This window comes from Salmo trutta, chromosome 39, assembly GCF_901001165.1.
Source record: "Salmo trutta chromosome 39, fSalTru1.1, whole genome shotgun sequence".
In the NCBI taxonomy this organism is placed as follows: Eukaryota; Metazoa; Chordata; class Actinopteri; order Salmoniformes; family Salmonidae; genus Salmo; species Salmo trutta.
Window position 1 is genome coordinate 4949633 of NC_042995.1, and position 24467 is coordinate 4974099.

A 24467-nucleotide genomic window follows, 5' to 3' on the forward strand; every position below is an offset into this window, starting at 1 on the left:
GGAAGTTTGAGAGCGCTCGATTTAATCTAAACAGTAAACAAAAAAGTTGTTTGACGTTAACCCGTTCGGCAATTTCATTGGTCTAATGAAAGCTTCATGCCGCCAAAAAACTGAGCACGTCACAGAATGTGTTTTTTTGGAGAAAAAAAAATGTGAAAGCGGGAAAAATCCATATATTAGCCGCGTCATTGTTTAAGCCGCGAGGTTCAAAGCTGGGAAAAAAGTTGCGGCTTATAGTCCGGAAATTGCGGTAGTCATTTGGTGAATGCTTTTATCCAAGGAGACTAAAAGAGAGATATACTCGATGTCAATTTGCTTGTCGAGTGCTGCTAGACGTCAGGATTGTTTTCTTTGCCTTTCAGAATGCAATTCATGTATTTCATTCATGCATCATAAAAAAAATATGGCAACTACTACAATCTAACCTTTAAAGTCTCCTGCCCTTGCCTGTACGCCAACTTGCTTTGTAGCTTAGAAATGATTGTATGGTAATGTATTACTTTTTCCTTTGAGGTCTGCTCTGTCACAGACTACAGCATCACAACGTCAAAGTTATTTCCATTTAAATGTATTTCCTTCATCCTCCCTGACCCTTTGTCTGTTCTGTTGTTTATCCTCAGAAAGTGGGACGGAGGCAGAGCTGTTGAAAGTGGGACGGAGGCAGAGCTGTTGAAAGTGTGACGGAGGCAGAGCTGTTGAAAGTGTGACGGAGGCAGAGCTGTTGAAAGTGTGACGGAGGCAGAGCTGTTGAAAGTGTGACGGAGGCAGAGCTGTTGAAAGTGTGACTGAGGCAGAGCTGTTGAAAGTGTGACGGAGGCAGAGCTATTGAAAGTGTGACGGAGGCAGAGCTGTTGAAAGTGTGACGGAGGCAGAGCTGTTGAAAGTGTGACGGAGGCAGAGCTGTTGAAAGTGTGACGGAGGCAGAGCTGTTGAAAGTGTGACTGAGGCAGAGCTGTTGAAAGTGGGACGGAGGCAGAGCTATTGAAAGTGTGACGGAGGCAGAGCTGTTGAAAGTGTGACGGAGGCAGAGCTGTTGAAAGTGTGACGGAGGCAGAGCTGTTGAAAGTGTGACTGAGGCAGAGCTGTTGAAAGTGTGACGGAGGCAGAGCTGTTGAAAGTGGGACGGAGGCAGAGCTGTTGAAAGTGTGACGGAGGCAGAGCTGTTGAAAGTGTGACGGAGGCAGAGCTGTTGAAAGTGTGACTGAGGCAGAGCTGTTGAAAGTGTGACTGAGGCAGAGCTGTTGAAAGTGGGACGGAGGCAGAGCTATTGAAAGTGTGACGGAGGCAGAGCTATTGAAAGTGTGACGGAGGCAGAGCTATTGAAAGTGGGACGGAGGCAGAGCTGTTGAAAGTGGGACGGAGGCAGAGCTGTTGAAAGTGGGACGGAGGCAGAGCTTTTGAAAGTGTGACGGAGGCAGAGCTATTGAAAGTGGGACGGAGGCAGAGCTGTTGAAAGTGTGACGGAGGCAGAGCTGTTGAAAGTGGGACGGAGGCAGAGCTGTTGAAAGTGGGACGGAGGCAGAGCTATTGAAAGTGGGACGGAGGCAGAGCTATTGAAAGTGTGACGGAGGCAGAGCTATTGAAAGTGTGACGGAGGCAGAGCTATTGAAAGTGGGACGGAGGCAGAGCTATTGAAAGTGTGACGGAGGCAGAGCTATTGAAAGTGTGACGGAGGCAGAGCTATTGAAAGTGTGACGGAGGCAGAGCTATTGAAAGTGGGACGGAGGCAGAGCTATTGAAAGTGGGACGGAGGCAGAGCTGTTGAAAGTGGGACGGAGGCAGAGCTGTTGAAAGTGGGACGGAGGCAGAGCTATTGAAAGTGGGACGGAGGCAGAGCTATTGAAAGTGGGACGGAGGCAGAGCTGTTGAAAGTGGGACGGAGGCAGAGCTGTTGAAAGTGGGACGGAGGCAGAGCTATTGAAAGTGTGACGGAGGCAGAGCTATTGAAAGTGTGACGGAGGCAGAGCTATTGAAAGTGTGACGGAGGCAGAGCTATTGAAAGTGTGACGGAGGCAGAGCTATTGAAAGTGTGACGGAGGCAGAGCTTTTGAAAGTGGGACGGAGGCAGAGCTGTTGAAAGTGGGACGGAGGCAGAGCTGTTGAAAGTGGGACGGAGGCAGAGCTGTTGAAAGTGGGACGGAGGCAGAGCTTTTGAAAGTGGGACGGAGGCAGAGCTGTTGAAAGTGGGACGGAGGCAGAGCTGTTGAAAGTGGGACGGAGGCAGAGCTGTTGAAAGTGGGACGGAGGCAGAGCTGTTGAAAGTGGGACGGAGGCAGAGCTATTGAAAGTGTGACGGAGGCAGAGCTATTGAAAGTGGGTAATCAGAAGCATGATGTTGCACCCTGACCCTTAAAACAAAGTCCTACAGGTCCTGTGTGGGATTTTTCCTGCAGTCTTAGGTCAACAAACAAAATACACTGAGTGTACAAAACATTAGGAACACCTTCCCAATACTGAGTAGAACCCCTTTTGCTTTCAGAACAGCCTCAAATCGTCGGACATGGACTCCACAAGGGATGCTGGCCCATGTTGACTCCAATGCTTCCCACAGTTGGGTTGGCTGGATGTCCTTTGGGTGGTGGACCATTCTTGATACACTCAGGAAACTGTTGAGCATGAAAAACCCAGCAGCGTTAAAGTTCTTGACACATTTAAACCGGTGCGCCTGGCACCTACTACCATACCCCATTCAAAGGTTCTTAAATATTTTGTCACCTTCTGAACGACACACATTCACAATCCATGTCTCAATTGTCCTTCTTTAACCTGTATCCTCCCCTTCCTCTACACTGATTGAAGTGGATTGAATAAGTGACATCAATAAGGGATCACAGCTTCACCTGGTCAGTGTGTCATGGAAAATGCAGGAGTTCCTAATGTTTTGTCCACTCAGTGTATTTTCAATGCATATACTTAGAGCTATATTGATCCATTTTATTCCAAGTGGATTTACCATAGACTGCAAGAGTGAGTAGTGAATTGAACCAACTCACTCACTGTCAATGTCAAACCAAGTAATTGAATGGAGCCAAACACATACACAAAATTCAGCCTTGAAAGTTCCAGTGAGACAACTTCAGTCCAGTCAGAACATTCCTTCCAAAGCAGGAAATCAGCCATGCAGCCCTGGATATCGAGCAGACTATACAGCATCGCCGAAGGTCAGCATTTGTGTCCTGAATCTTTAGAAATCATCTTCAGTTTGAAGGGGTTTATTAGGACTTTAAGAGGTTGTTGATGTAGAGAAGTATGATGACCACGGCAATGACAACGATGATGTCATGGCAACAGGGTTGTTCTTGAAGTGCGGTGGCATTTGCGTCCCTTGCCTTTGCAACCATGAAAAACGTATTAGTGACACACAGTTACACGTTTTTGTTTATACTGAACTGTTTATCAATCATAAATCACTGCAAGTCCTTTATACTGCAAACGTTGTTTAACCATTATTTAAAAAAATTAGGGTAAGCAAATTGGCTTGTCCCAGTAGTGATGTGTGTAGTTGTGATTGGGGATTTAGAGATATCTATGATTTGAAATGCTAGAATTGCATAGATCAATAAATGCAAAGTAGTATAATGTGTATTATAAACTGGGTGGTTCGAGCCCTGAATGCTGATTGGCTCACAGCCATGGTATATCACGGGTATGACAAAATATGTATTTTTACTGCTCTAATTACGTTGGTAACCAGTTTATAATAGCAATAAGGCACCTCGGGGGATTGTGGTATATGGCCAATATACCACAGCTAAGGACTATATCCAGGCACTCCACGTTTCGTCGTGCCATAAGAACAACCCTTAGCTGTGGTATATTGGCCATTTACCACAACCCCTCATGCCTTATTAAGAATTTAGTAGTATAATGTCTGTCCCTCAGTTGTGTCATTGGTACCACCTTGAGAAATCACTTTGATGATTCTCTCCAGTGGCAAACTTATTGGGGTCATTGAAAATCTAGAAAATGATTACACGGAACAAAAATATAAACGCAACATGTCAAGTGTTGGTCTGATGTTTCATAAGCTAAAATAAAAGATCCCAGAAATGTTCCATACGCACAAAAAGCTTATTTCTCTAACATGTTGTGCAGAAATGTGTTTACATCCCTGTTAGTGAGCATTTCTCATTTTTAAATTCTCTGGCAACAGCTCTGGTGGACATTCCCGCAGTCAGCATGTCAATTGCACACTCCCTCAAAACATGAGACAATTGTGGCATTGAGTTGTGACAACTGCACATTTTAGAGTTGTCTTTTATTGTCCCCAACACAAGGTGCACCTGTGTAATGATCATGCTGTTTAATCAGCTTCTTGCTATGCCACACTTGTCAGGGGGATGGATTATCTTGGCAAAGGAGAAATACTCTAACAGGGATGTAAACACATTTCTGCACAAACCTTTTCAAAAATAAGCTTTTTGTGAATATGGAACATTTCTGGGATCTTTAATTTTAGTTTATGAAACACGGGACCAACACTTGACCTGTTACTTTTATATTTTTGTTCAGTGTATATGGATTATTGGCCTGTTGGAAACTAACTCACTACTACATCGGACAGCTCAAGCCTGATCTGATTTATCTCTACAGAAACTGTAGCTCACAGGGAAAAAAAATCTGGAATTCAAATAATTGAACAAATATCATTGAATTAGTTGTTTAAACCCCCCAAAAGAACCAACATTTTGATTGATTTCTCAGCACCCACCATTACTGGTGGCACAATGTTATCATAATGGTAAAAATGATTTAACGTCATTAAGCTACAATATTAGTGGATTTACAATGGGATGTTGATCCCAAATACATTTTTCACAATGCCATACCCAAATGCCACCATAATTCAACATTGACCAAACCACTAAGAACGATGACAAAGATAGTAATTAGTACATTTAGGACCCAGATTAAGCCCAGGCCACCTCCTGGACTAAGACAAACTCAATGGAAAATATCCATTAAAGTGTTTTTCAATCCAGGACTAGGTTTAGGATATCTGTGTCTGGGAAACCAGCCCTTTCACTTTAAGATGCGCTGGAAAAGTATTTTGCAAACTGCAGCATATGTGGAAGGACCACCAGAGGGCAGAATGGGCTCACGGATAGTAGCCTAACAAGGCATGTGAGACAAGGTAACCAGAGTCAATTAAGCACAGCTGACGGTACTAATGAGATATTCTCTTTCCCCTACAAGAGAGAGGATGGAACCAGCAAAAAGGGGGGAAGATAAACTATCTCTGGAGAATGGCTACGGAGAGAGAGGTGCTATCCAAGAAGATCCATTAAGACGGTGACGAATATGTGATTGTTGTTATAGTTTGAAGATAATCGTAATGTGGTCCTGTGTCATCTAAAGAAGAAGATGTATGTTGTTCCTTTGGAGATTCTCATTGACTGTGTTGGAGTGTTTGTATTGTCAGAAATCCCTCAATAGAGAACTGTGTTGAATCAAGAAAACCTACTCTTGACTCGTTTATTCCACCTTTCCGCTATAGAGTGACACCAAATGACTTGGTCCGCTCCCACATATTTAAACGTGTCTACTGCCCTGCCCGACGGCATATTTAAACGTGTCTACTGCCCTGCCCGACGGCATATTTAAACGTGTCTACTGCCCGACGGCATATTTAAACGTGTCTACTGCCCGACGGCATATTTAAACGTGTCTACTGCCCGACGGCATATTTAACCGAGACTACTGCCCTGCCCGACGGCATATTTAACCGAGACTACTGCCCTGCCCGACGGCATATCTAAACGTGTCTACTGCCCGACGGCATATCTAAACGTGTCTACTGCCCGACGGCATATCTAAACGTGTCTACTGCCCGACGGCATATCTAAACGTGTCTACTGCCCGACGGCATATCTAAACGTGTCTACTGCCCGACGGCATATCTAAACGTGTCTACTGCCCGACGGCATATCTAAACGTGTCTACTGCCCGACGGCATATCTAAACGTGTCTACTGCCCGGCGGCATATCTAAACGTGTCTACTGCCCTGCCTGGCGGCATATCTAAACGTGTCTACTGCCCTGCCTGGCGGCATATCTAAACGTGTCTACTGCCCTGCCTGGCGGCATATCTAAAGGTGTCTACTGCCCTGCCTGGCGGCATATCTAAAGGTGTCTACTGCCCTGCCTGGCGGCATATCTAAAGGTGTCTACTGCCCTGCCTGGCGGCATATCTAAAGGTGTCTACTGCCCTGCCTGGTGTCATATTTGTGCTAATGCTAGTGGAGATAGAATGCACACTGCACAAGCACACTGTAGATTCACAGTCCAAGGCCATCATGTAAATGTTACTCAGACGGAGCGCACTACAAACCCCACTTGGATTACAGTGTCCTCGATCCCTTTTTAATTTCTGCCTTGCGGGCTCAGTCTCCTTGAGATGGGAGCTCTGAATCAATAAATATAAACACTTTATGAGGGCTTCATGAATTACCATTAGTAAGCTCCTTTTTCATTGTGATTTGGTCAATCCTATGAATGCATTCATCAATGCATTAACCCAAACGAGAGACTGAGGTTGTTTGGGGCAATGTAGTTACCTACATCACTTGGGTTGTTTACTAGCAAATTGAAGGCCATTTTGTATGTGATGTCAATGTGAATCTACAGTATATCCATTAACACAGACTGTCTGATTGTAAACCCAACAAAAAATCTAACCGCAATAAAAAATGTTAACGTGGTTTCACCATCATGATCCATGTCAATATTTAGGGCCAGAACTGTACCCATTACATCATCTCTGAACTACACCATTTTCCAGCAGCTAGGCCTAGGGGGTTATCTGGACAGGACCATGGACTTCCCTAGTATTTCAGAACCATGAACAAAGCATTACATTTTAACATAGACTAGAGAAAGCCATCTTAAGTCAGCAAGCTATTTAAAGTATTTGAAGGGTTCGATCACAGCTCATTAATTGCGAGGATCAGAAGACAATTGGAAATTGGGTGACATATGTTTAGGTCTTGGCTCACAAATATTTTTTTTGGGGGGGGGAGGTTCCTTGAGTGGCGCAGCGGTCTAAGGCATTGCAGTGCTAGAGGCATCACTACAGACCCAGGTTTGATCCCGGGCTGTATCACAACCCGGCTGTGATCGGGAATCCCATAGGGCAGCGCACAATTGGCCCAGCGTCGTCCGGGTTAGGGGAAAATTTGGCCAAGGTAGGCCGTCATTGTAAATAAGAATTTGTTCTTAACTGACCTGCCTAGTTAAATAAAGGTTAAATAAATCATCTGACAGTACAAATAGACTGCCATCTAGTGGACAATGTCTGACAGGACAGAGAGACTGCATTCTAGTGGACAATGGAAGCACTTGCATGACCATAATGTTCAGTAAAAGCAGACTACTGCATTGCTTCTCACACACCCATCCACACATAGGGCCAAACCCGTCCACACACACAGTAGAGGTGTACACTAGAGACAGTAGGGACTTATATGAGACAGAACCCAAAGGCAGTTTACTTTGTCAACACTTAAAATGAAATATATTTTTTACAAAACAGAAAAGAAAAAGAACAACATTTCATACCGAAGAGCTGCTTGTCATTTGCAGAGGGAACTTTACACAGGACTTTAAATGGTAACACTTTACTCCAGGCAGAGAGACATAACCCCTACATAACACAGTCAGAAGCATGACAAAGCATTTTTCTTTTTTTATGCTACGACAGTTCAAGACAGGCACTACGCCCTTTTTACGACAGTGCTCATAAGGCGCTATGTCATGTCACCGCAAGTAAAGTGTTAGAGTTTGTCACAATGAGCTCTTTTAGTATTATTATTATACACACACTGGCTCTTGGTATCACTCATATGACTTACGAACCATTGAAACATTTACACACCATAAAAATGCATCTCCTTCCATTGAACTTAAAACAGTAATACTCTTTTAAGATGACACAGTTCTGAAATGGCGGACCTATAGGATTGGACGTCCCACTCCGTATCCCCTCCCCCTCCCATTCCCACAACATATCAAATAGGGACAATTTACATACACGGCTCACTATTATGGGCCTGCAGGACTGGGGTGTGTGCATAGGAGTCAGAGTCTTCTGCCCCAGCCGCATGCAGGGTGACCGTGTTGGATTATGTTGTTTTCGTCCCTCCTCCTGTCCGTCCATCCAGATAAGAGGGATGCCCTCTGGCTTGGACACTCGTGCTTTGGCGATGACCAAGCACACACGCTCTGACCGAGGAATCATCATCGCTTTACAGAGAGAAAGAGAGAGAGAAACAGAGGGGGGAGCACCTGTTCTCTCCATTGTGCAAACTGAGATGTAAACAAACAGGGTAGGTAGGGAATGAAGAGAGTTCAGGGGGGTGCTCCTTCAACGATTTGATTGACAGATACAGGGACCTATGAAATAAATAAGAGGAAAGGGATGGGGGAGGGGTGTTCACTGTGCTTTTCTATCCGCCCAATAGGACGTGGCGTCACTGCGGCAGCGGCGACTGTGCGAGAGGGACCTCCGCTGTCTCTGAGGGGCGGAGCACGAAGAGTATGAGGCGGCCAATAGGAGTAAGGGGTCAGGGGGTCACACGGCAAGCCTCCAACTGATGACAATAGGAAATGCCTTATACAAGGTAAACAGCAACAGACACCTATCACTGTGTCACGTCTGTCCTCCTCACTATCTCGCCTCAGACAGCTGTCGCTGTAACCATACAAAAACAAATAAGGTAGAAAATGTCCCCCCCCCCTCATTCAACTAAGAACAGGACCATATTCAATATATATATATATGTGTGTGTATGTATGTATATGTATATATATACACACACACAACGATGTGCCTTTGAGGCAGTCAGTAAGGAGTGGAGAGGAAGACGACAGAAGTCACTGTTTTTCTTCAGGAGGACTGACTGAGGTCTCAGAGGCGGTATCAGTCCTTTTTCATTCATTTCTTCCTTCATCCACATGGTTTCCACAGAGATGTTCCACAGAGATGTTCCACAGAGATGCATTGTAAAAGAAAACCGGGGTTTATTGGGGAATGGGGGACGACAGTCAGAGTTTGGTGTTGGTTGCTCTGGGTTCAGGGGTTAATAAACCCAGGACACAGGAACCCACTGAGCAGTGGTACACACCAGGTTCACAGCCTCCTCCAGCAGACGGATGGTGTCGTCGATCTCGTTGTTGATGACGGTCTGGTCGAAGTAATGGGCGTAGGTCTTCTGGAGGCCCTCGGACTCCTTCTGCAGCCGCTGGAGGGAGTCATCCTAAAGGGAGGAGGAGGAGGAGAGGGAAGAAAGAGTCAGAATAACAGGGGAAGAAAATACCCTCGTTCCAGGCATTGTGGGAAGGGTCGAGTCACACAATGGAAAGAAAGATGAAATGGGACTCTGGGAGGATCTTAGTATACTCAAAAACAAACCCTTTACACACAAACACAACACACACACACACCTATAAAAGGAGGTTTATGAGCTAAACTACTTGTACATATCCAGTACTTACAGGCAGTTTCCTGCACCACTTGGGAAGCTTGGGTGCAAGGAGAAAGGCATGCCAAAGAAAAATCAACAGGAATGCAGACAGGACACATGCAGCGGGATGGACTTTCACCACAGCAAAATGACAGACACAACCCAAAACATGACGGACACAGTAGCAGTGTGTGTTGGCCCTAACCTCGTTCATTCCAGGGGTGATGGTGGGAGCTGCGATGAACACAACGTAAGGGGCAAACTCAGCCGTCCTCAACACCTTGAGTGCCTGAAGAGAAACAAGAGATGACTGACAGAAAACTGACTAGTGAGCTACATTTAAAAACTCTCCACAGTATTAATAAACAGGAAGTGTATATTCAACTGGCAGAACAAAAACTGAAGAGATGAATGAAGGTTAGGTTTAAGAGAGAGGGTTAGGTTAGAGTTAATGTTTGAGTTAAGGTCAGGTATATTAAGGTTAAGAGTTAAGCAAAAGGCATAAAAGTCACATTAGATCAGCGTTCTGCCATCACTGATTTTCTGCCGGTGGAATATATACTGCTTAATAAATACTGGACACACAAACACAGACCACCCCCACCTCACACACAGACAACCCCACCCTCCCCACACACAGACAACAGCACCTCACACACAGACAACCCCACCCCACACACAGACAACTCACCCACCCCCACCTCACAGACAAACAACCTCACCCAACACAGACAGCCCCACCCATCCCCACCCCACACACAGACAACCCCACCCATCCCCACCCCACACACAGACAACCCCACCCATCCCCACCCCACACACAGACAACCCCACCCATCCCCACCCCACACACAGACAGCCCCACCCATCCCCACCTCACACACAGACAGCCCCACCCCACACACAGACAGCCCCACCCATCCCCACCCCACACACAGACAGCCCCACCCATCCCCACCCCACACACAGACAGCTCCACCCATCCCCACCCCACACACAGACAGCCCCACCCATCCCCACCCCACACACAGACAGCCCCACCCATCCCCACCCCACACACAGACAGCCCCACCCATCCCCACACACAGACAGCCCCACCCATCCCCACCCCACAGACAGCCCCACCCATCCCCACCTCACACAGACAGCCCCACCCATCCCCACCCCACACACAGACAGCCCCACCCATCCCCACCCCACACACAGACAGCCCCACCCATCCCCACCCCACACACAGACAGCCCCACCCATCCCCACCCCACACACAGACAACCCCACCCATCCCCACCCCACACACAGACAGCCCCACCCATCCCCACCCCACACACAGACAGCCCCACCCATCCCCACCCCACACACAGACAGCCCCACCCATCCCCACCCCACACAGACAGCCCCACCCATCCCCACCCCACACACAGACAGCCCCACCCATCCCCACCCCACACACAGACAGCCCCACCCATCCCCACCTCACACAGACACCTACCTGTGGTTCCACGTCCAGTATGGAGATCATACCCTGCTGGTGGATCTGGCGGATGGTCTCTAGCCGCGTGCCGTACATGGCGTCCTCGTGACTACCGTACTCCAGGTAGTCATTGTTACTGATGTCCTGCATCATCTGGTCATGTGTCACAAAGTAGTAGTTCTTCCCATTCTCCTCGTCCTTCTTTGGAGGTCTGGTTGTGTCTGTGGGGAGGGAGAGAGAGAGAGGGAAAGGGAGGGAGGGAGAGAGAGAGAGGGAAAGGGTAAGTGGTAGTGGTAGTAGTAGTGGTGGTAGTAGTGGTGGTGGTAGTAGTGGTAGTGGTGGTAGTGGTAGTGGTGGTGGTGGTGGTAGTAGTGGTAGTGGTGGTAGTGGTAGTGGTGGTGGTGGTGGTGGTGGTAGTGGTGGTAGTAGTGGTGGTAGTGGTAGTAGTGGTGGTGGTGGTAGTGGTGGTGGTAGTAGTGGTGGTGGTAGTAGTGGTGGTAGTGGTGGTGGTGGTAGTGGTGGTAGTAGTGGTGGTAGTAGTGGTGGTAGTAGTGGTGGTAGTGGTAGTAGTGGTGGTGGTGGTAGTGGTGGTGGTAGTGGTAGTAGTGGTGGTGGTAGTAGTAGTGGTGGTGGTAGTAGTGGTGGTGGTAGTAGTGGTGGTGGTAGTAGTGGTGGTGGTAGTAGTGGTGGTAGTAGTGGTGGTGGTGGTAGTAGTGGTAGTAGTGGTGGTGGTGGTAGTGGTGGTGGTAGTCGTGGTAGTAGTGGTGGTGGTATTAGTGGTGGTGGTAGTAGTAGTGGTGGTGGTAGTAGTGGTGGTGGTAGTAGTGGTGGTAGTAGTGGTAGTAGTGGTGGTGGTGGTAGTGGTGGTGGTAGTAGTGGTAGTAGTGGTAGTAGTGGTGGTAGTGGTGGTGGTAGTGGTAGTAGTGGTGGTGGTGGTAGTAGTGGTGGTAGTAGTGGTAGTAGTGGTGGTGGTAGTGGTGGTAGTAGTATTAGTGGTGGTAGTAGTGGTAGTGGTGGTGGTGGTGGTAGTGGTATTAGTGGTAGTGGTGGTGGTGGTAGTAGTGGTGGTTGTGGTAGTGGTGGTAGTGGTAGTAGTGGTGGTGGTGGTAGTAGTGGTGGTGGTGGTAGTGGTGGTGGTAGTCGTGGTAGTAGTGGTGGTGGTATTAGTGGTGGTAGTAGTGGTGGTGGTAGTAGTAGTGGTGGTGGTAGTAGTGGTGGTGGTAGTAGTGGTGGTAGTAGTGGTAGTAGTGGTGGTGGTAGTAGTAGTGGTAGTGGTGGTGGTGGTAGTAGTGGTGGTGGTAGTAGTGGTGGTGGTAGTAGTGGTGGTGGTAGTAGTGGTGGTGGTAGTGGTAGTGGTAGTAGTGGTGGTGGTAGTAGTGGTGGTGGTAGTAGTGGTGGTGGTGGTAGTGGTAGTAGTGGTGGTAGGTCTCTTACGAGGAATGGGGTAGGCAAATCGGTCTGGGTGCTTAGTGATGAGCGTGTTCTTGATGTGCCTCCTGCCAACTCCATGGGCCCCTGGGGAGAGAGACACACACACAAGACAATGAGACAATGAGACAGAGACGTTAAATAATGTGTTGTCAACTGTTCCCTTTAGTTAACACTACCTAAGAAAAATCTGTCTAACGTACCCAACAAAACAAGCGTTTTCCTCTTGAACGCAGGCAGTTTGACCACCTCTTCATACGTGACCAGGTCTAGTTGGTCAAACACTGAAACAGAGAAGGTGAACGGCATTAGAGATGTTCACTGAGAGCCGTAGGAATAATGGAACACAGACACAATGGAAGGGGGTCGTCTGTAGTGCACAGCACAGGAAGGTGAATCAAATGAATGGCTTAAATAAAGAATGGATAAAATCACTGAAATAAGTTTACTGATAACTGTGTGAAAAAGATTGTGGTTTGTTTTTGCCATCTAAAGGGCCTTCATGTGATTGGAATTATTTTACATCACAAGTTCAATACTTCAGGTCTGTGACAGACGGACAAACAAGGACACATAAAACCCAAATCGAGGAAGAACAAATGAAACAGCGAAATAGAAGTTTACTGACGTCAAACAAGGAAAAGAGTGTGAATAAAGTAGAGGATAGAGGGAGAGAAAGGGAGGAGGGCATCGTAGGGCATCAGTCAGAGTTACTTACATGCAGCCAAGCCATTGGGTAAGAGACGCATGAAAGATGGACAGAACAGAGGGAAGGAGGGAGGGGAGGGTTAATAGAAGAAAACGTAAAATAAAAACATTACAGTACATAGCTTGGACTCGGAGGCCAGGTTGTTAATGGCAGGAGCGTTAGACATGTAACATTCAGTCAACATTGAGACAACGTTTAGAGAGGAGCTCTTTGAGGGAGGAAAGGGGCCGGTTCTGGGGAAAGAACATGCAGCATTATTCATATTCCTTTGGAAACCATTCCACAGACAGTACAGTAGTAAGCTAAGCATTTTGCTCTACAGACCGGGAATGTCTTTACTATACAATAACAAAATACTACATTCAGAATTGAGAGTATATTTTGGCCAGTGAATAAAGCTGCAAGAGAATATCTGGGATATAACATCTGAATATATCATACAATATAAAATACAACGGAAACATCTGGAACACTTGGAATATCTTATAGCCAACATGTCAAGCAAAACAGTTTTACACACACACACACGTAGTTCAACAGAATAAAGAATTGGTTTCTGATTGTATTATTAAAACACACTGTGTGTGTGTGTACCTGCGTTGTGCTTGGCCAGGTACTTGTCTTTGTACTGTTTCTTCTTCTTGCCAAACCAGGTACAGCTGGCCTGCTGCTCCTGCTTGGTCTTCTCCATGGCTAAACACGCCACACGCCTGGGGGGGGGGGGGGGGGGTGTAAGGAAATAAAGATATTTTAATTCTGTGGTAACGGCCCTCAAAACCAAAGACCAGAGATTAAGTCAAATTTCTGATTAACATTTGGGAAAAGTGCAGCATATTTTTCTATGAGGATTTTTTGTAATTCTTGCATTGTAATTTCAATCCACTTCCTGAATTGGAAAGGGAAGCACCAACCCTGCTGGGTTTTACAGTATGGCTTCCATGGGTTCTGTCCTCACCACTCCTGTAGTTCTGGTGACGGTATGAGCCCTGCGGTTCCGTTCTTAGTGTTCTCCAGCTTGCCCTGCCACCAGTTGTGGTCGTCCTTACTGATGATCTGGATGATGTCACCCACCCGGAAGCGGATCCCGGCCTCCTTACAGGGAATGAGGTCATCCTTGGCGGGGTCGTACTCAAACTGGGCACGCACGTAGATCTGAGGGAGGAAACCGAGGAATGTGATTGGTCAGGCCCGCTGATCTGGGAGGGAATAGGGGGACTGACTGATCAAGCTGGAGGTATGGAGGAAAGAGGTGATTTTGATTGGTCAAGCTCCTGACGAGAGCTGTACGGGACACTGATTGGTCGAAATTGCCACAATCGACACAGTAAACAAGAAGCAAAGAGGTGGAGGAGGGAAGAAGAAGAGTCGGGAGAAAAAGAGAAAGCAAATAAGGCAACATCAAAGAAAGCTTTACCATTTTAATCGTTATGGTTGCCCCCGATTGGCTACATCTTACGCACAAACGACCAACCATTTTAATGGAGGGGGAGGGGGATTATGGACGCCAGCTAATGTTGGATCTACAAGAGCTACGATGAGGGACATACTGCATGGGATCTACTGCTACTTGGATCCACAGAGATCTTACCTTGACGGACATTTTGTCCTTGATGGCAGGTCTGGAGATCTAGGGGGTTGAGAGCATCACACACACATCATGCAGTAGAAAACATACGGGACATCGACAAAGGAGGTGAGAGAGTGAGGAGGACAGGTTACGACAGGGAGACAGGTTACGACAGGGAGACAGGTTACGACAGGGAGACAGTGTAACGACAGGAATACAGGTTACGACAGGGACAATTTGAAATGAGGCCCTTTATTTTTCCACAGTCATGGATACAATATGAAGGAAGTTGGCGGTATTTTTGAGAGCCAATGCTAACTAGCGTTAGCGCAATGACTGGAAGTCTACAGTCATTGCGCTAACACTAGTTAGCAACTGCACTAGCGCTAGATAGCAACTTCCTTCAAACTGCACGCAGACACATAAAATGTTCTCCACGAGTTCCACTGACTCTGGGGAAGTAGATAAAGGGCTTCATTGTTAAAATCACGAAGTATCCCTTTAATACATGCAGGGGTTATTTAAGATGACATGGATCCAAATGATGTTTGACACACAGACATATACACACGCAGAGACAAACACACACACACACAGACGTACGTACACACATACACAGACATATACACACAGACGTACATACACACACACACACACACACACACGCACACACACAGACGTACACACACAGACGTACACAGACATATACACACGCATAGACATAAACACACACACACGCGCACACAGATGCACACACACAGACAGACGTACACACACGCACAGACAGATGTGTACACACGCACACACACACACAGACAGACGTGTACACACACAGACAGACGTGTACACACACACACAGACGTGCACACACACACACACACACACACACAGACGTGCACACACACACAGACGTGTACACACGCACACACACGCACACACACAGACAGACGTGTACACACACACACACAGACGTCCACACACACACACACACACACACACACACACACACACACACACAGACGTCCACACAAACACACACACACGTCCACACACACACACACACACACACACACACACACACACACAGACAGACGTCCACACACACACACACAGACAGACGTCCACACACACACACACACACACACACACAGACAGACGTCCACACACACACACACACACAGACGTCCACACACACACACACACACACACACACACAGCCAGACGTCCACACACACACACACACACACAGACAGACGTCCACACACACACACACAGACAGACGTCCACACACACACACACACAGACAGACGTCCACACACACACACAGACAGACGTCCACAGACAGACGTCCACACACACACACACAGACGTCCACACACAGACACACAGACAGACGTCCACACACACACAGAGACAGACGTCCACACACACACACACACACACAGACAGACGTCCACACACACAGACAGACAGACGTCCACACACACACACAGACAGACGTCCACACACACACACAGATGTCCACACACACACACACAGATGTCCACACACACACGTCCACACACAGACAGACGTCCACACACAGACAGACAGACGTCCACACACACACACACAGACAGACGTCCACACACACACACACACACACACACACAGACAGACGTCCACACACACACACAGATGTCCACACACACACAGACGTCCACACACACACAGACGTCCACACAGACGTCCACACACACACAGACAGACGTCCACACACACACACAGACAGACGTCCACACACAGACAGACGTCCACACACAGACAGACGTCCACACACACACAGAGACAGACGTCCACACACACACACACACACGTCCACACACACACACAGATGTCCACACACACACACACGTCCACACACAGACACACAGACAGACAGACGTCCACACACACACACACAGACAGACAGACGTCCACACACACACACACACACAGACAGACGTCCACACACACAGACAGACATCCACACACACAGACAGGACGTCCACACACACACACACAGACACAGACAGGACGTCCACACACACACACACACACACACACACACACACACACGTCCACACACAGACAGACGTCCACACACACACACACACAGACAGACGTCCACACACACACAGACAGACGTCCACACACACACAGACAGACGTCCACACACACAGACAGACGTCCACACACAGACAGAGACAGACGTCCACACACACACACACACACACACACACAGACGTCCACACACACACACACACAGATGTCCACACACACACACACACGTCCACACACACACGTCCACACACAGACACACAGACAGACAGACAGACGTCCACACACACACACAGACAGACGTCCACACACACACACACAGACAGACGTCCACACACACAGACAGACGTCCACACACACACACACACAGACACACACACAGACAGGACGTCCACACACACACAGACAGACACACACACAGACAGGACGTCCACACACACACACACACACACACACACACACACGTCCACACACAGACAGACGTCCACACACACACAGACAGACGTCCACACACACACAGACAGACGTCCACACACACACAGACAGACGTCCACACACACACAGACAGACGTCCACACACACACAGACAGACGTCCACACACACAGACAGACGTCCACACACACAGACAGACGTCCACACACACACACACACACAGACAGAGACGTCCACACAGACAGACGTCCACACAAACACACAGACAGACGTCCACACACACAGATACACGTCCACACACACACACACACACACACACACACACAGACGTCCACACACACACACACACAGACGTCCACACACACACACACACAGACGTCCACACACACACACAGAGACAGACGTCCACACACACACACAGAGACAGACGTCCACACACACACACAGAGACAGACGTCCACACACACACACACAGACAGACGTCCACACACACACACACACAGACAGACGTCCACACACACACACACACACACACAGACAGACGTCCACACACACACACACACACACACAGACAGACGTCCACACACACACACACACACACACAGACAGACGTCCACACACACACACACACACACACAGACAGACGTCCACACACACACACAGACAGACGTCCACACACACACACACACACACACAGACGTCCACACACACACACACGTCCACACACACACACACACACACGTCCACACACAGACACACAGACAGACAGACAGACGTCCACACACACACACACACACACACACACACACGAGGTCGACCGATTATGATTTTTCGACGCCGATACCGATTATTGGGGGACCCTTCCCCCCCCCCCCCCAAAAGCCGATACCGATTAATCGGCCGATTTAAAAATATATATATTTGTAATAATGACAATTACAACAATACTAAATGAACACTTATTTTAACTTAATATAATACATCAATAAAATCAATTTAGCCTCAAATAAATAATTAAAACATGTTCAATTTGGTTTAAATAATGCAAAAACAAAGTGTTGGAGAAGAAAGTAAAAGTGCAATATGTGCCATGTAAGTAAGCTAACGTTTAAGTTCCTTGCTCAGAACATGAGAACATATGAAAGCTGGTGGTTCCTTTTAACATGAGTCTTCAATATTCCCAGGTAAGAAGTTTTAGGTTGTAGTTATTATAGGACTATTTCTCTCTATACCATTTGTATTTCATATACCTTTGACTATTGGATGTTCTTATAGGCACTTAGTATTGCCAGTGTAACAGTATAGCTTCCATCCCTCTCCTCGCTCCTACCTGGGCTCGAACCAGGAACACATCGACAACAGGCACCCTCGAAGCAGCGTTACCCATGCAGAGCAAGGGGAACATCTACTCCAAGTCTCAGAGCGAGTGACGTTGGAAACGCTATTAGCGCGCACCCCGCTAACTAGCTAGCCATTTCACATCGGTTACACCAGCCTAATCTTGGGAGTTGATAGGCTTGAAGTCATAAACAGCGCAATGCTTGAAGAATTGCAAAGAGCTGCTGGCAATGAATGAATGCTTACAAGCGTGCTGCTGCCTACCATCGCTCAGTCAGACTGCTCTATCAAATCAGACTTAATTATAACATAATAACACACAGAAATACAAGCCTTAGGTCATTAATATGGTCGAATCCGGAAACTATAATCTCGAAAACAAAACGTTTATTCTTTCAGTGAAATACGGAACCGTTCCGTATTTTATCTAATGGGAGGCATCCCTAAGTCTAAATATTCCTGTTACATTGCACAACCTTCAATGTTATATCATAATTACGTAAAATTCTAGCAAATTAGTTCGCAATGAACCAGGCGGCCCAAACGGTTGCATATACCCTGACTGCGTGCAATGAACGCAAGAGAAGTGACACAATTTCACCTGTTTAATATTGCCTGCTAACCTGGATTTCTTTTAGCTAAATATGCAGGTTTAAAAATATATACTTGTGTATTGATTTTAAGAAAGACATTGATGTTTATGGTTAGGTACACGTCGGAGCAATGACAGTGCTTTTTCGCGAATGCGCACCGCATCGATTATATGCAACGCAGGACAGGCTAGATAAACTAGTAATATCATCAACCATGTGTAGTTAACTAGTGATTATAATTGATTGATTTTTATAAGATAAGTTTAATGCTAGCTAGCAACTTACCTTGGCTTCTTACTGCATTCGCGTAACAGACAGGCTCCTCATGGAGTGCAATGTAAAGCAGGTGGTTAGAGCGTTGGATTAGTTAACCGTAAGGTTGCAAGATTGAATCCCACAGCTGACAAGGTAAAAATCTGTTGTTCTGCCCCAGAACAAGGCAGTTAACCCACCGTTCCTAGGCTGTCATTGAAAATAAGAATTTGTTCTTAACTGACTTGCCTAGTTAAATAAAAGGTGTAAAAAAATAAAAAATATAAAAAATTCAAAATAATAATAACAAATATATATTTTTTTTAAAATAAAAAAATAAATAAAATCGGCAAATCGGTGTCCAAAAATACTGATTACTGATTGTTATGAAAACTTGAATCGGCCATTCAGATTAATCGGTCGACCTCTAGTACACACACACACACACACACACAGACGTACACACACCCACACACACACAGACGCGCACACACACACACACAGACGTACCCACCCACACACACACACGTACAGACGTACACACACACAGACGTACACACACGCACACACACACGCACACACGCGCACACACACGCGCACAGACGTACGCACACACGCACAGACGTACGCACAGACGTACGCACACACGCACAGACGTACACACACACACGCACAGACGTACACACACACGCACAGACGTACACACACACGCACAGACGTACACACACACGCACAGACGTACACACACACGCACAGACGTACACACACACGCACAGACGTACACACACACGCACAAACGTACACACACACGCACAAACGTACACACACACGCACAGACGTACACACACACGCACACACACACGCACAGACGTACACACACACGCACAGACGTACACACACACGCACAGACGTACACACACACGCACAGACGTACACACACACGCACAGACGTACACACACACGCACAGACGTACACACACACGCACAGACGTACACACACACGCACACACACACGCACAGACGTACACACACACGCACAGACGTACACACACATGCACAGACGTGCACAGACGTACACACACAAAAACAAGCAAATGGTGTCCCTGGTCTAGACAAAGCCATGTGAGAGGAGGAGTCAGACATCAGAGAAGAGAGGGAGAGGAGGAGTTAGGGAAGTCTATATCTCTCACCTGTCGTCCTTTAGGCTGGATGGTCGAGGGCAGATCCTACAAGCACACACAGAGTTAACACATCTAATACAGCACAATAGATTCATCTGACAGAAGCAATAGAGCCACAGATCCTCACCAGGATGGAGCTAGTGACGCTAGCATGGCCGTTCGCTGGCGACTGTCTGGATAGGTCGGGGGACTCTTTCTGCAGACACACATGAACAAAAAAACATGTGAAAAACATCCCAACAGAAAATGACTTATAACTGAAGAATAGAACGCTTCTTTACCTCATTTACCTGATTTTCTAGAGACACAAGAGAATCGGTCCATACCTCGCAAGACATGGACTGTGACCGGTAGCTGGGAACGATCTTAAAGGTAACACTCCCTCGCATTTCCCTCTGTGGGGACACAACATTATCATCAAATGATCACAACCAATAACAGCCAAACACTGATACACACGTACTGTAGTACTGTGTAAAGACAAAACTAGCTGATTGGACAATGGTGAGAAGGAGAGAATCTGATTGGACAACACACCAGCATCTTCTGGAGCTGTTCTACGGTCTGATTGGCAACGCTGATGCCGTTGATCTCTCTGATCTCGTCGCCGACATGCAGCGTACCTAAAAAAGAGACAGAGGGTGAATGTGGGTTTGTTTGTGGTAGGGTGTACGGCATATTCCAAAAGTGTACTGTACCTTGTCTGTGGATCATTCCTCCGTGCATGATACGGGCCACGATGCAGTGGTTCAGATCGTTCATCTTCAGAGTGATGCCCTGAAGAGGTCATTGGTGAAGGGTCAAATAGGAAGAGTCAGTAAATGTGTGTGTGTGGTCGGTGTGTGTGTGTGTGTGTGTGTGTCGTACCATAGGTTCGTCAGTATTCTTCTGGAACTGAACCAGGCGTACTCTCGTCACGTTCTCCAGGTCCATGTCTCCGTTGGTGCTCTCAGGAGAGTCTCCGTTCAGGTAGGGTGAGGTGGGTGGAGGGGTCACCCTCAGAGCCTCGTCACTGTACACCTCATGGGCCACCACATCATGGGTCTGGAGCAAGGCCTACTCACACACACACACACACACACACACACACACACACACACACAGTAAGACACCCTCACACAGACATCTACAGCAGACAATGAGTGTAATATGGCCTTTTAAACAACAGGGGGTACACAAGGCACTAACTAAATTCACACTGTATTATTGGTCACACCTGGCTTATTGTAAGTGTGTAACAGTGATAGCTGGTTTCTACTGAAGACGTATTTGCTTGGTCTTCCTAAATGAAACATGAGTGACTAAAGGACTGAGTAAACCACTATGGGTCTACACAAAAAGACTTGTATCCAGATGGAATACATGTTGTTGTTTTTTTATCTTGGTCACCAGGGAAGAGGGACCCCCCCTTCTTTATCCCAGGCCACTGTGTCAGTCTGTAGGCTGAGCGAAAAGCAGAAGGCTCTAGCGCTGAGATGTCAGTACAGAAATACCCTGTGGGTCAGAGACTAAGCTGAGGTAAGAGGATGGAGAACCAAACACAACTCAGCTTTAAAAAGGTGCACTATGCAGAAATCGCTCCGTCATTTCCTGGTTGCTAAAGTTGTAATAGTTTGCCTAATTTCAGTTTATGTGACAAAACAAGCAAATATAGTGTAGAGAATCATTGTACCATCTAAACCGCTGTTGAAATATATTTTCCATAACCAAAACTGGCTGTCTGAAGCTGGTGTAAAAAAACTAAAGTAAAAGACGCAAACACGAAACTTAAGAACGGGAAGCATAGAAATAGTGCACATAGAACAGATGTAACGCTTCTTAGACTTGCTTTCAATGAGAATGACAAATCTATAACTAACATTTCTATGTGAATTTGGTCAGGTCGCCCAAAAGTTACATATTTCAGCTTTAACTGTAACAAACAAGCACAGATCTTTCTGCCATTGAAATCCTTGGGCGGGCCACCAAAGCATTTTTTCGGGTTGCCTAAGTCCAAATACATTTTCGTGATGGAAAAAGCTTTTAGACAGACTAAAAACAGATAAAGTATTTAGAAAAGATAATGGACCAATATATTTTTACAATATAATCTTTGAGAACTAACAGTCACCAAAATAAGAGCTAGATAGTCAGGAAAAATGGAAAATGCCAAAAACAATTAATTTAGCAGTATAGATGTTATGTTTGAGCAAAATAACACAGCATCAGCATGGCAAAATGCACAGAATTGCAGGAAATTCACTTTAAAATGCTAAACTCTTTTTACCTGACACCAGAGAAGAGATGAAGAGAGAAAGGAGAGAGAACAATTAGGAAAAGCAGAGAGGGAGCTTTTTTATTCTGTTCTTTTGTTGGCAGCTCGGGCTGGGTGGGCGGGGCAGGATGTCTGCAGCCTCACTAGCCCCACCCATAACCCTGGCTGCTATACCTGACAGCCCCTCCCCTCAGTCTTGCTAATCTAACAGATTACTCCCTCCCTCTCTCCCTGGGGTCTATAGTGGACAAACTAGGGAGCTTGACCCAGTCATGATCATTTGTTTATATATATATATATATATATATATATATATATATATATATATATATATATATATATATATATATATATATATATATATATATATATATATACACACACATATACACACACCATGAAGTGTGGCTGTGTGAGGATCCTCCGGAGTTCCTTGGCCTCCATGTTGTCGGGGTAACAGGAGATTGTCTCCAGTACCTACAGGATAAGAGGAAGTACAATTACAGTGTCATATAAGAGCATCAACACTTAATGCAAAACATTAACAAACCCCCAAACACTAACCAAAGGAACAAGATAAAGTATTTGACAAGCGCTAGTCCCAGAAGAGAAGAGGTGTCCCACCTTGATGTGGTGACCAGGCCACTCACCTCTTTGGCTCTCTGAACTCCATCACTAGGAGGGTTCCTGATCTGAGGAGACGACCTGGTGTTGATCTGGTCATAGAGCTGCAACACCAGGGGGAGACAGTCTTATTATTCACTCATCCTTTACATATCCCTCCTCACATATCAGCTTTTGTATTAAATGTAGCTTTATAAATAAAATGCTTTTTCATTCCCAAAGGGTTTTCCCAATGAATAATGTGGTGTGTCTGAGCATGCAGAGCTCTTTAATTGTGTCAAGGTGCCACCTAGTGGACTCGACATGAACCTGCATGTGTGTGTAGCCCACTCACGTCCAGCAGTGTGTGTAGGTGTTGGTCCTGGAACACGCTGTGTAAGAAGTCCAGATCTTTCTCACTGCAGTCGGTCAGAGCATGGATCTCCTCCAGGCTGTCCAGCACCTGGGATACTGCCCCTACACACACACACACAGGTTATAGCATATACACACCAATTATAAGTAGCCAGTACCATAAAAACAAACATTTAGATTTAACACACAACAAGAACAAACACATTTACAGACACCACACACACAGACAGAGGCACCGCACGCACGCGCACAGAGACACCGCACGCACGCGCACAGAGACACCGCACACACACACACACAGAGACACCGCGCACACACACACACACAGAGACACCGCGCACACACACACACACAGAGACACCGCGCACAGAGACACCGCGCACACACACACACACAGAGACACCGCGCACGCACACACACAGAGACACCGCGCACGCACACACACAGAGACACCGCGCACGCACACACACAGAGACACCGCGCACACACACAGAGACACCGCGCACACACACAGAGACACCGCGCACACACACAGAGACACCGCGCACACACACAGAGACACCGCGCACACACACACACAGAGACACCACGCACACACACACACACAGAGAAACCGCATACACACACACAGAGACACCGCATACACACACACACAGAGACACCGCACACACAGAGACACCGCACACACACACACACAGAGACACCGCACACACACACAGAGAC

General features: G+C 46.8%; 1 protein-coding gene across 15 annotated transcripts in view; it reads right to left on the reverse strand.

Annotated features, from left to right (window-relative positions):
• Nucleotides 1-7464: 7464 nt before the first annotated feature.
• The window catches only part of LOC115179163 (peripheral plasma membrane protein CASK), a 44247-nt gene continuing 27244 nt past the window's right edge, over nucleotides 7465-24467 (reverse strand). For 3 of the 15 annotated variants that reach the window (XM_029740506.1, XM_029740503.1, XM_029740504.1), the window contains 17 exons: nucleotides 23725-23846; nucleotides 23417-23494; nucleotides 23163-23243; nucleotides 21380-21568; nucleotides 21211-21289; nucleotides 21050-21135; nucleotides 20803-20907; nucleotides 20640-20708; nucleotides 20522-20557; nucleotides 14658-14696; nucleotides 14025-14221; nucleotides 13664-13779; nucleotides 12564-12644; nucleotides 12367-12447; nucleotides 10951-11153; nucleotides 9667-9771; nucleotides 7465-9254 (listed from right to left, as the gene is read on the reverse strand). In XM_029740506.1, coding sequence (XP_029596366.1) covers nucleotides 9078-9254; nucleotides 9667-9771; nucleotides 10951-11153; nucleotides 12367-12447; nucleotides 12564-12644; nucleotides 13664-13779; nucleotides 14025-14221; nucleotides 14658-14696; nucleotides 20522-20557; nucleotides 20640-20708; nucleotides 20803-20907; nucleotides 21050-21135; nucleotides 21211-21289; nucleotides 21380-21568; nucleotides 23163-23243; nucleotides 23417-23494; nucleotides 23725-23846 — 1844 coding nt within the window. In that variant the 3' untranslated portion in view covers nucleotides 7465-9077. The remainder of the gene's footprint in view (nucleotides 9255-9666; nucleotides 9772-10950; nucleotides 11154-12366; nucleotides 12448-12563; nucleotides 12645-13663; nucleotides 13780-14024; nucleotides 14222-14657; nucleotides 14697-20521; nucleotides 20558-20639; nucleotides 20709-20802; nucleotides 20908-21049; nucleotides 21136-21210; nucleotides 21290-21379; nucleotides 21569-23162; nucleotides 23244-23416; nucleotides 23495-23724; nucleotides 23847-24467) is intronic. The other 12 variants (XM_029740517.1, XM_029740516.1, XM_029740514.1 and 9 more) reach the window with 9 other exon arrangements.